The sequence below is a fragment of the Solanum pennellii genome, chromosome 11, assembly GCF_001406875.1.
Source record: "Solanum pennellii chromosome 11, SPENNV200".
In the NCBI taxonomy this organism is placed as follows: Eukaryota; Viridiplantae; Streptophyta; class Magnoliopsida; order Solanales; family Solanaceae; genus Solanum; species Solanum pennellii.
The window spans coordinates 62,458,729-62,469,648 of NC_028647.1; the positions used below are offsets into that span (position 1 = coordinate 62,458,729).

General features: G+C 38.3%; 2 protein-coding genes and 1 long non-coding RNA gene across 3 annotated transcripts; 1 reads left to right on the forward strand and 2 right to left on the reverse strand.

Moving 5' to 3' along the window:
* The first annotated feature begins 154 nt into the window (after positions 1 to 154).
* Positions 155 to 8,314, forward strand: LOC107004861 (syntaxin-22-like). The gene is made up of 7 exons (XM_015203244.2): positions 155 to 470; positions 2,560 to 2,653; positions 2,858 to 2,997; positions 3,143 to 3,217; positions 6,955 to 7,112; positions 7,187 to 7,287; positions 7,845 to 8,314. The coding sequence occupies exons 1-7, from the start codon at positions 283 to 285 to the stop codon at positions 7,908 to 7,910; spliced, it is 822 nt and encodes a 273-aa protein (XP_015058730.1). The 5' UTR covers positions 155 to 282; the 3' UTR covers positions 7,911 to 8,314.
* Positions 3,465 to 5,963, reverse strand: LOC107004862. The gene is made up of 4 exons (XR_001454791.2): positions 5,429 to 5,963; positions 5,237 to 5,340; positions 4,885 to 4,962; positions 3,465 to 3,738 (listed from the first exon to the last, which is right to left on the reverse strand). It is a non-coding gene; the product is annotated as an uncharacterized LOC107004862 (long non-coding RNA).
* Positions 8,315 to 8,320: 6 nt separating the features above from the next.
* LOC107004860 (pentatricopeptide repeat-containing protein At4g21065-like) lies at positions 8,321 to 10,313 on the reverse strand. The gene has a single exon (XM_015203243.2). The coding sequence runs from the start codon at positions 10,152 to 10,154 to the stop codon at positions 8,409 to 8,411; it is 1,746 nt and encodes a 581-aa protein (XP_015058729.1). The 5' UTR covers positions 10,155 to 10,313; the 3' UTR covers positions 8,321 to 8,408.
* Positions 10,314 to 10,920: the final 607 nt, after the last annotated feature.

Below are 10,920 nucleotides of genomic sequence, written 5' to 3' on the forward strand. Positions count from 1 at the left end.
CTTGTAGATTTATTGTTCAGAATGCTTGATATTATATAAAGTTAGAGAACGATACAATCTATATAAATACAATTTCGAGTTTAAATATAATAAAAAGCATTTTTTCATAAAACAATTATAGGCTCTTCATAAATTCAGATTTAATCGGACTCTAAAATAGGAAAAAAAAGAAAAGAAGCAGTTAAACGTGTTGCACGAATCCAATCTCTCTTCTCAAATTCTCGTTCCATTTTCGCCGAATTTAGGTTTTGGATTTCTGAATTTTGATCAAAATTCGAAGAAATGAGCTTTCAAGATCTAGATTCCGGTCGATCATCGGGTCCTCGTCGGAGCAATGTCAACGGGAAGCAAGACGCGACTCAAGCTTTGGCCTCTGGAATTTTCCAGATCAACACCGCCGTTTCCACTTTTCAGAGACTGGTTAACACCCTAGGTACCCCTAAGGATACCCCGGAGCTACGTGACAAGTTGTGAGTTTTTCTATCTGATATTTGATTTGTAAAAATGAGTTTTTTGTTTGTTTTTTTGGTTATTGTCATTGCATGATTTTGATAGGATTTGATAGTTGAGGTATAATTGAGTTGATTTTTTTTCTGGATTTATAGCCTTTTAAGAATCATTAGCAATGTAGTAGGAGATAAGGTATGCGTACATCATAAGCTTATTCCAGATTTCACTTGTGTGATTATATTGGGTACGTTGTTGTTGTTGTGTATGTGAACAAAAGTGGTGCGGTAGTATGCCTATTTCCTATCCTTTCCAGGCCAAACTTGTGTGATTACACTTGGTATGTTGTTGTGTATGTGAACATAGAGCTTTCATGCATGCGAAATGGCAGCCTCTTATTTATGTTGGAAAATTTACAGAGTGTGATATCTTGTATACTTGGAAAAATAGACAGTCTGGGCTCTGGAGGGAGACATTTGGAAGGAGAAGAGAAAAGAACAAACCTATAGGTGGGGTGATGAACTTATTGTAGGTAGAAGAATGACCATCTACTTTGTCCTTTTTTTTTATCAGAAACAATTTGCAGGTATAGGATATGTGTTTAGTTATAGATGATAAAGCATGTTTTCTGGTCTAAGGAGATAGTATGAAAAGAAGTTTTGATTTGCAATGCATATGCCTTATGGAAGTCCGCTTGCATATGAGCGTGAAACACAAAAAAGAAGAAGGTTTCATGTTGCACCAAAAGTGGTACATGTGCTTCACTACGTAAAGCGTGCAAGTTGAGTAATTAATCATAAGCAGCATAATGACAATATTGGTTAACTGTTGTCTCTTCAAAATCCTTTTACCATAGTGAATTCGTGTGTATATATATATATATATAATAGCACTAGAAAAAGCTATTATTATTATTTCTGATGATACGGTACCTAGAAGATACCAAAATAAGTACATCAGAAAGAGGAACATCCTGCTAAATACTGAAGGAGTACAAGAGATCTAATAGTGAGTCAATGAAGTGGGTTGAGAATCATGAGGTCTCAGGTTCAAATCCCAACGGAAGCGAAAACACTAGGCGATTTCTTCTCCTTTGTCCTAGCCTTGGTAGATTGAGTTACCCAGTACCTGGTGGTAGGAGGTAAAAGGTATGCCGTGAAATAAGTTTAGGTGCGCTCTAGCTGGCTTGGACACCATGGTTATTTAAAAAAAGAGAGATGAGAGATCCAGTAGTGAGTTAGATATATGAGCCTTCCTACACCATAGGCACACATTTTCCAAACACCTAACCTGTTCTATGCCGTCTCTCTTGTCATTAGAACATCTACTGTTCCTCTCCGTCATCCCAATAACAAAAAAAGCTGACTTGAATGACCCTGTATTAAGAGCTAAATCGGCTAAAGGTATGGGTAAGTAAAGCATAAAACGCAAGCAGGGTCCAGGTGATAGCAATCCAGTACTGTCTGTTCTCCTCTGATATTTGACTGTTCATACCATCTGCACAGGGCAAGTTTTATGCATCATGGCATGATCCAGAAAACACCAAAAATGGTAAGAACATAGTCCAGATCTGTCTAACACAGTGCTTCTATTAGGTGATATGAATAATCGTTTCATGTTTACATGTTTATGGTGATGATTTTTGTTCTAGCAGTTCCTTTTCAGAATATCATTTAGGTAATTGGGTCAATAGGTGCCATAGCCCTGTGACACCAAAATAATGTTTGAAAAAGTGGGATAGCACTGCAAGGGTTGCCTATGAAATGCCTTCGTCTTGAACAGGGTGAATGTCTCGCCCTTTTCCCAGTGTGAATAGAGGACTAAGTTATGGGTTGGTAACAAGGAAAAAAAGCAGTTTCTAGGGTGGGTTAAGGCAATGTATTGATCTTTGGGATTTGAGATTAAATGTTGAATCATTGCTTAAGCAGATACTTAATACCAGCTTTGCAGTCCAATGTTTGTAATCCCAAACCCAACTTAATGCCGCAGCAACAATTATAGTGTGTTGATGTGCTGAAAGGGGACAAACTACTTGTAGTTCCATAATGGGTATAATGAGATTAAAATAATTTCAAAATTGTTTGGTACTTGTGCTGATTTTCTCAACTGCAGGCACAAGACAAGACTACATATTGGGCAATTAGTGAAAGATACTTCTGCTAAACTTAAGCAAGCCAGTGAAACAGATCATCGAATTGAAGTCAGTGTAAGTTTCAGATAGTGCTCTCCTCTGTTTCTCTGTCTCTGACTTGGGGGTTCTGCACTTTGATATGTATGTGCAAAACATATATTCATCTTCTCTCATTACAATTTTTTACATTTTAAACATTTGCCAGCCTTGTTTCTATTTCTTGCTCTTCTTACATCTCCCTTTTTTACTTATAATGTGAATTCATTCTTTTGTTCTCAGGCTAGCAAGAAAATTACAGATGCGAAGCTTGCTAAAGATTTTCAAGCTGTATTGAAGGAGTTTCAAAAAGCTCAGAGGCTTGCAGCTGAGAGGGAAACGTCATATTCACCTTTTGTTCCCCAAGCAGTTCTTCCTTCTAGGTAAGTGATGGGTTATACTTTACTGGAATTTACTTATAGTAACCTAGTTAGAAATATGAAGTACATTAAAAGCAACTTGTATCTCAATAATTGAACTTGCTGTTTGATATTCTCAAATAAAACTTCATCCTCTTTTGGTGAACAGTTACACGAACAGTGAGATAGATGTCTCTTCAGATAAAAGTCAAGAACAGCGAGCTCTACTTGTGGAATCTAGAAGGTAAAATAGCCTACTATTAGTACTCTTTGATGCTTACTCTTAATCATAATTTTGTGTGCCGATGGTTCAATTAATTACTAAAATTTACCAGCAAGATTGCTGTCAATTTCTGAATGCACAAGGAAATGAAATGTCACGACCCAATTTCTCGAGCCATGAAGGCACCTACTATAACCCATCAGTAGGTAAGCCAAACCACAACTCAGAACAACACATAATGGGTGTGAGGGTAGAAACTAAACAAGACTAAGCAAAATTACTATAACAACATAAGCAAACCAAAACATAAATACAATTAAGGATCCCTCCCAGAGCCTGGAAGTCACTAATACAGAGCTACCAACAAAACGAGTACAAGTCCCAACAGTGGACCACCGAAACTAGACTGTCTCGAAAAGTAAAAGACAAGTCTTTATATAAACAGATGGAGACTGAAATAGTACAAAACGCTGTGTGCTCACCCCTGTCTCCAGACCAGAAATGCTCCAAACTCGATCAACGCTGACTACTGGTGCTCGGACCTGCATCACGAAAATAGATGCAGAGTGTAGCATGAGTACCAAATAACAGGTACCCAGTAGGCATCATAGGCCGACTGAACTAGAAAAGTAAAGCACTATGAAAAGACGAAATCACAAAACTAGAGGTCAAGAACGGAAGGCTAAGTAACACAATAATGCACACGAGTGTATAAAGATCTAACTAAATTAATATAAATAAGCTAACTACACCTAACTGGACCCACCATAAGCCCAGAAGGTACACTCGTGCACAAGTTTAAATAAAAACCCGAACGGACCCCCATAAGTCCGACGCGTACACAAAATAACTATAACTTAAGGAGAATAGAACTCGAGGCCAAAGAACACCGAACCAAAAAGTAGAATCTGACGGTACGGAGGTCGGGCCTTGAACCGGACACTCACCAGAATTACACAAGTAGCCAATTGCAAAATATAAGTAACTGAGGCCGGACCTCTAACCGGATGCTCTACATACTTGAGGCCGGACCTCTAACCGGATGCTCTACATAAGTATGTGGATGGTCGAGGCCGGACCTTAAATCCGGATACCCGACAAAGATGTCGATATAGCATGCTGAAAGAGTCTTTATCTATCCATAATCATATAAACCCATGGAACACCATCCAGACTTAGCTAATCAATGTAAGACCTTACAGTCGAATAGAAACTCAACTTTGAATCACGGAGCGGAATTCATTGTCACTGACGTAACTCGAGAAGCCGTAACATCTAAGAAATAAGAGTAACTATCGCTAGAGCAAGCTCATCGTCTAGCTAAATACCAAACTATCAGACTCAAGTCTGCTACATCAGTCTACAAGGATTTAAGCCGGCCGAGCGACGTCGGGGCTAAACTAAGTCCTACCGACTTTGAATCATGCATTTCTAAGGAAAACCCTAGTCAAACCTAAACTAAGGCTCAACATACTTCTGACAACCAGTATTCAAACATACAAGTAATTCATATAGCAAAGAAGGTCAATATAAACATGCTCACAGTTACCCGATAATTCTCAGAACAAGGCCGAAAATATAATTTTTAACACCTATGCATGATCCAATAACTACCCAACCCAAATTCCAACTAATCAACATGCATTCACATGTTCGAGTTCAGTCTAAGAAGAGAAACCATAGCCTACCTGAACGCAGATCACGCGCGCTCCAAAATTCACTCCCCGGATCTTTTACTTTCTAAAAGGCCTCGAAACGTTGATACACTATCAGAAATAGAGTCACAACGTTATTACAGTCATTTAAACACTAAAATTGCAAGAAACGGAGACGGGTCAATTTCACGGTCAAAATGGAAAAAATGGGATCCGCGTTGAGAAATCCCGAATTAACCCCAAATAAAAGTCCTAAATAACTCTCGAAACTTGTATAGCAGAATGGAGCACAATTCAGGACTCAAGACGGTCCCAACATTAACATGCAACAAAAAAAAACCAAATCCTAAGCTAAAAATCAGCAACAATGGCAGCAGCTACTTACCAGATTTTACCAAAAATGAAGCTCCAACAGCCAAAACCAATCACACCACGACGATCCTCACGAAAAACCCCACAATATAGGCTCTTGAATCACTTGATTCGGACCTAAAATGGCCAAGAAATCACCTTCTGAAATTTCCCAAAACTTGTGCTCGAAAATGAGCTATGACAGCATTTAAAACCCAAAATTTACCTCAAATCGTGTCCCCAAATCAGATTCCAAGCTCACCAATGTGTTGCCCTCGAAAAATCTCACAACTTAGCCTTTTGAATCGCCCAATTCGGAGTTGTATCGCTCAAGATATCAAGTTCCAAAGTAAAACATAAAGCTGAAAGTTGGGGTTTTTATAGGGGCTGCACCAGATTCAGCTTTGCCTACTTTCTTTAAAGTCTCCGACGGGTGCTCGGAATCCGTTCGGAACCTGATAAAAATAAAATAGATATGCTACCCTACCAAAGTCGACATTCCGGACTCAAAGGCGCAGTCGAAATTTTCATCAGAGGTCATCTCGATAAAATGTGGGTCCCACTTCCATTGGCCATTTTAAGTCAAAAACCACAAAAGGGCTCGGAAAAATATCAAAAACCTCAAAACCCGAAAGAAGGGTCAAACTAGACCAAACTCGACATTCCGGAGCTAACCGCGCTGACGGAATTCTCATCCGAGCGCGTTTACTCAGAATGTTGACTAAAGTCAAACTTAGCCTTTAAACTTAAAGTTAAAACGCCTAATCACACCAACTCACACTGAAAACTTTGGGAGTCATGTCGACAATGCTACTAGACTAAAATGACCCTTCCGGAACTGATGGAATCGTCAGAATTGAATTCTGATGTCATCTTCTTGAACTTTTGATCGAAAATGATCGTTCAAGGTTCATAAGCTCCAAAAATACTAAAGCTCACACAATAACCAAACGAATGACCAGGTGACCGATCTGTCAGTCCCAGCAAGTCATAAATGACTTGGAATCGCTATAGGAACGCTCTAAACGATGCACAAAAGATAAAATACTAAAAATGACAAGAAGGGTCATTACATGAAATTGGTCTTTAAATTTGGATTCAAGGTGACTTTTTGGTCTATTGTAAATTAGATGGAGGATTCTTTGGTGTGTAGAGAAATCAGATGACATTTCAAGCTTTGCGATTAGGTGTTGGAACTTTGGTGATTTACATTTATGCAACACGACGTAAAATATTGTAAATTTTCTGCAAAGACAAATTGTTCGGAAGAGGTGTCAAATATGATATGAATCTAACTGAGATTTTTCTGAAACAAACTTAAGTTTTTCGAAATTACACTTAAGGCAAAGTTGATGTTAATGTGATGTGTTCGAAATACCGGCTTGTTATCAATTGTAGTTGGAATGTGAATGGGGCTCCTAATACTTTTATGAGAAGACATGGTATGTTATTCCTTTTTTTTTTCCTTAGGTATTCTTTAATTTGTCACAAACATCAACGATGGGAAGTCAGAGGATGATAACTGTAATTCACCCTTAAAATGGGAACTGACATCCAGTGTTATTTGCTTGCAATGACAACATGCTGAAGTTACAAATTTTAGATCTCAGGCACATTAAATAAAAGTATATTGTGATGCAAGTGTCATATAAGATCAACGATTTTACCCCCTTTAACATATCTTCTTTAATTACAAATTTTGGCTTCGTGATATTTAGTTTCTGTTTTATCTTCCACGTACCTCTGCTGCAGACAAGAGGTTGTTCTTTTGGACAATGAGATTTCATTTAATGAAGCTATTATAGAGGAAAGAGACCAGGGAATACAAGAAGTACAACAACAGATAGGTGAAGTGAATGAGATTTTCAAGGATCTTGCCGTGCTTGTTCACGAGCAAGGAACCATGATTGGTATAATCACTCTCTTTCATTTTAGCATTTCGGTACATAGGAATACATATATTGATGTTTGCAGTTTTTTTTAGATGATATTGGTTCCAACATTGAGAACTCTCATGCTGCAACTGCACAAGGGAGAACACAACTTGCTAAAGCTGCAAAGACCCAAAGATCAAATTCATCTCTGGTAAATCTGACATATTTCACACTTCTTCATACTAAAGACAAAAATGCGGGTTTGGTGTGCTTAAGCATGTAGTACTCTATGTTGTCCGGACTCTTCAAAAATGTCAACGTGCACGTGTTGGATTCTCCAAAAGTACTGTATTTTTGGAAGAATCCGACACGGCGTGGCATCAAAAGTGAAGAGTCCTCGCGAACGGCTAGTGATTGACTTTGAAATTTCATCTTAACAAGTCTAGTCATGAAATTGCTCGAGTTTTTTTGTTGATGTATCAGAAAATGAGAAAAGGGACGAAATATGTGGAAGGAATTAGTGGTTAGGTTATGTGTTTCAAAGTTTGAGAATATTTCAAGTGGTTTTGTGAAGTTCTTTAATATTCAAAAATGCAATTACACTCCAATTTTACATCATCCTCATCTGCTACCTGGTATCTGCGAATTTGAACTCGTGATTCTGTTCCTTCTCACTTTGTGCACATCATACCTTGTTCCACTTTATTTTCCTCGAACTGAATAATTTATTGTCTGTAGATTTTTGACATTATACTTCGATTTCTGCAGACCTGCTTACTCCTGGTGATTTTTGGAATTGTGCTCCTTATTGTTATTATAGTACTTGCAGCTTAATTTGAAGATTTTGAAACTCTATTAGAAACAGCCTCTTTAGCCCACAAAGGTAAAAGGTAAGGTCCGCGTACATTCTAGAATCTAGGCTAAGGATAAATTTGTGTACATCCTACCTTCTCCAAACCCCACTTGTAGGTTTACATTGCATATGTTTTTGCTCTAGAGCATCATCCTAAACTAAGCCAGGAAGATATCTTTGTGACTCATTTTGTTTGAAGGCTGAGCCTGGCTGGCATAAAACTGTGCTACCTCGAATCTTTGGTCGTGCAAAAAAAGGGAAGTTTTGTATAGGGTTTGTTTTTAATATTGTAAATTTGGTGTTTAGGTTGCTAGGTATGTTGCTGCTTTGTAATGACACTATTAACAGGTTTGTCAATAAGAAGTAAACAGTATTTTTTGTGAAACAACAATTGCAGAAAGATCAAGATCTCAAGTCCTTCAAAATTGTGCAAAAAACAAACTATTGGTACATTTTCTCAACGACAACTACTCGTACAATCACCATCTATCTCCACAAGAACATTCACCATCCCTGAAATGATGGTAACGAATACGATCCCTTATGATAATCTCTCTCTGGTATAACTTTGAGATTAGTTTCATGAAAGAATGACAGTCCTCACAAGACCTCAAGTTCTTCACTATCCTAATAACAGTTCCCGGGTCAGTTCTGATGAGTCCAAAGGACACCGCGAGTTTCTCACTGTGATGGAGAAGCTGAGATGCTTTCTCATCATCATCTATTTCAAGTAAGACTTCTGAAACTTTAGGATCATAACCTTCTCTTCTAACGTTTTGTTCCATTTCATCCAATTTTGCGTAAATATGTTCTGCTTCAACATGTCTGGAGTCTCCAGCTGTAAATTCATGGACGTTGCCATCAATCTCAATCCTGCTAGACCCCGGTATCTTCACTAATCCTCTTTGATTCATCAACTCTCTCATCTTCGCCTTCTCCTTCCAATTCCCTGTGGCTGCATAGACGTTCCCAAGAAGTACATAACTCCCACAATCACGAGAGTCCATTTTCAAAAGCTCAACGTCCTTTAGTAAGCGTTTACTCCTTTCAACATCTCCGTGAACCTTACAACCCCATAACAACGTCCTCCATAGCACAACATCCGGATCAATTGGCATCATCTTCCTGATAAACTGCTCTGCCTCGTCTAACTGTCCAGCACGTACAAATGTATCTACTATGCATCCATAATGCTGAATCGTTGGTCTTAACTTATACTTCTTCATACTCCTTATATGATACAATCCTTTACCAATCCAACCAGCATTCCTACAAGCTGATAAAACAGCAGTCATCGTTCTTTCATCCGGTTTTACACTACAACTCTTCATCAACTCAAAATTTTCCATAGCCTCTTCCGATAGCCCATGACTAGCAAGACCAGATATCATTGCTGTCCAAGCGTAAACATCCTTATCCATCGTCTCATCAAACACTCGTCGTGCATCATCTATGCACCCACATTTCGCGTACATATCAATAAGCGCGGTACCAACATTAGCCTTCATACCAAGATCCTTCTCCTTCACAAAGGTATGAACTTTCTTCCCAATACTTAAAGCTCCAGTATCAGCACTAGCTCTCAAAACCGAAACGAGAGTAGCTTCGTTCGGATCAACGCCACTCTCCATCATCAATTCAAACAACTTAATAGCTTCAATAGGTCTATTATTATCAACAAAACCATCAATCATTGAAGTCCAAGAAACAACATCTCTTTCAGACATTTCATCAAACACCTTCAAAGCAAGACCCGAATCACCACAACCTGCATACATATGGATAAGGGCATTGTTCACATAACGATCCGATATCAAACCCGACTTGAAAATCAACCCATGAATCTGTTTCCCCATCTGGGTATTCCGTAACTTCGAACAAGCTTTAAGTACAAACGGGTAAGTGAACTTATCGGGTCCGGGTACGACAACCCCGGTTTGTTCTTCTCTGCAATGCATTGAGAGGAAGAGGGTGATAGATCGGGTCGGGTCAAGAGAATCCGAATATGCACGAATCATGGTGTTGTAGTAGTATGAATTTGGGGTTCGGAGATTGGTTAAGATATGGCGGGCGTAGGTGAGGTCACCGGACGGCGAAAGAGCGGAGAAAGTGAAGAGTTTGCTGAGATTTTGGAAATGGGTTGGGTCTTCTTGACCCGATTTGAGTAACCGGGCATGGAGCTGCATGGCTTGCGCCATTGTTGATATATCCATGGCTGAAGCCATTTGAGAGAGACGAAGGATAACTTATATCTCTATATAATTTTTTCTATCCTCAAGTGTAATGACCATAATACCCTTTTATCATTATATTGACGTTTTTTTAAACTTATCGGTAATTTTCATTTGAACACTTTAGTTCAATGTGCGATATGATGAATGGAATGAATTGCATATTGGTGAAGGACGAGAACCGTGGTCTCTTTTTATTGCTTGAGCAATTCTTTTTCCTTTGATCTAATTTTGGGGTGAGTTAGACTCGAGATCAATTTTGATAAGGTATTAGAGTTAGATGTGATTCAATCTGAGCCCTTATGGTTCTCGAGAAGTTGTAGTTCTAATATGGCCTCCTTAGTGTCTCGAACAGTCACAAGAATGAAAATAACTCTGGACCATAAATATATGTACACTAGACTGAATAATAAAGTTGAATAAAGAATATCTGGATTTGGACGGGAGGAGGGAGTGATGGATGAGTTACATCCCACAATGATGAAATCAAAACTCTAGACTTATAATATATGGTTTGATCGATTGTTCTCTCTTTGAGCTAACTTGTGGTATTATTTTTATATAATATGAAATAACAATGTCGAGATTTAAAATAACAATGTCAAGATTTTAAATAACAAGGAAAATGTCTTTCAAGTGTCTTTCTTCTCAAGTCATTTAAGAAAATGAATATCCTTTTTTTGTTTAGTAGTAATTTTTAAGGTGGTGGTTAAATACACTTGAGGTAAATAGGTCAACTCATCATCTTTATTTTTATTTT

Bases quoted from the DNA above. Each gene is read 5' to 3' on its own strand.
- LOC107004861 (XM_015203244.2), top strand. From the start codon at position 283: ATGAGCTTTCAAGATCTAGATTCCGGTCGATCATCGGGTCCTCGTCGG. The intron at 471-2,559 runs GTGAGTTTTTCT...TCTCAACTGCAG, and splicing joins CCGGAGCTACGTGACAAGTT to GCACAAGACAAGACTACATA. The intron at 7,113-7,186 runs GTATAATCACTC...AGTTTTTTTTAG, and splicing joins CGAGCAAGGAACCATGATTG to ATGATATTGGTTCCAACATT.
- LOC107004860 (XM_015203243.2), bottom strand. From the start codon at position 10,154: ATGGCTTCAGCCATGGATATATCAACAATGGCGCAAGCCATGCAGCTC.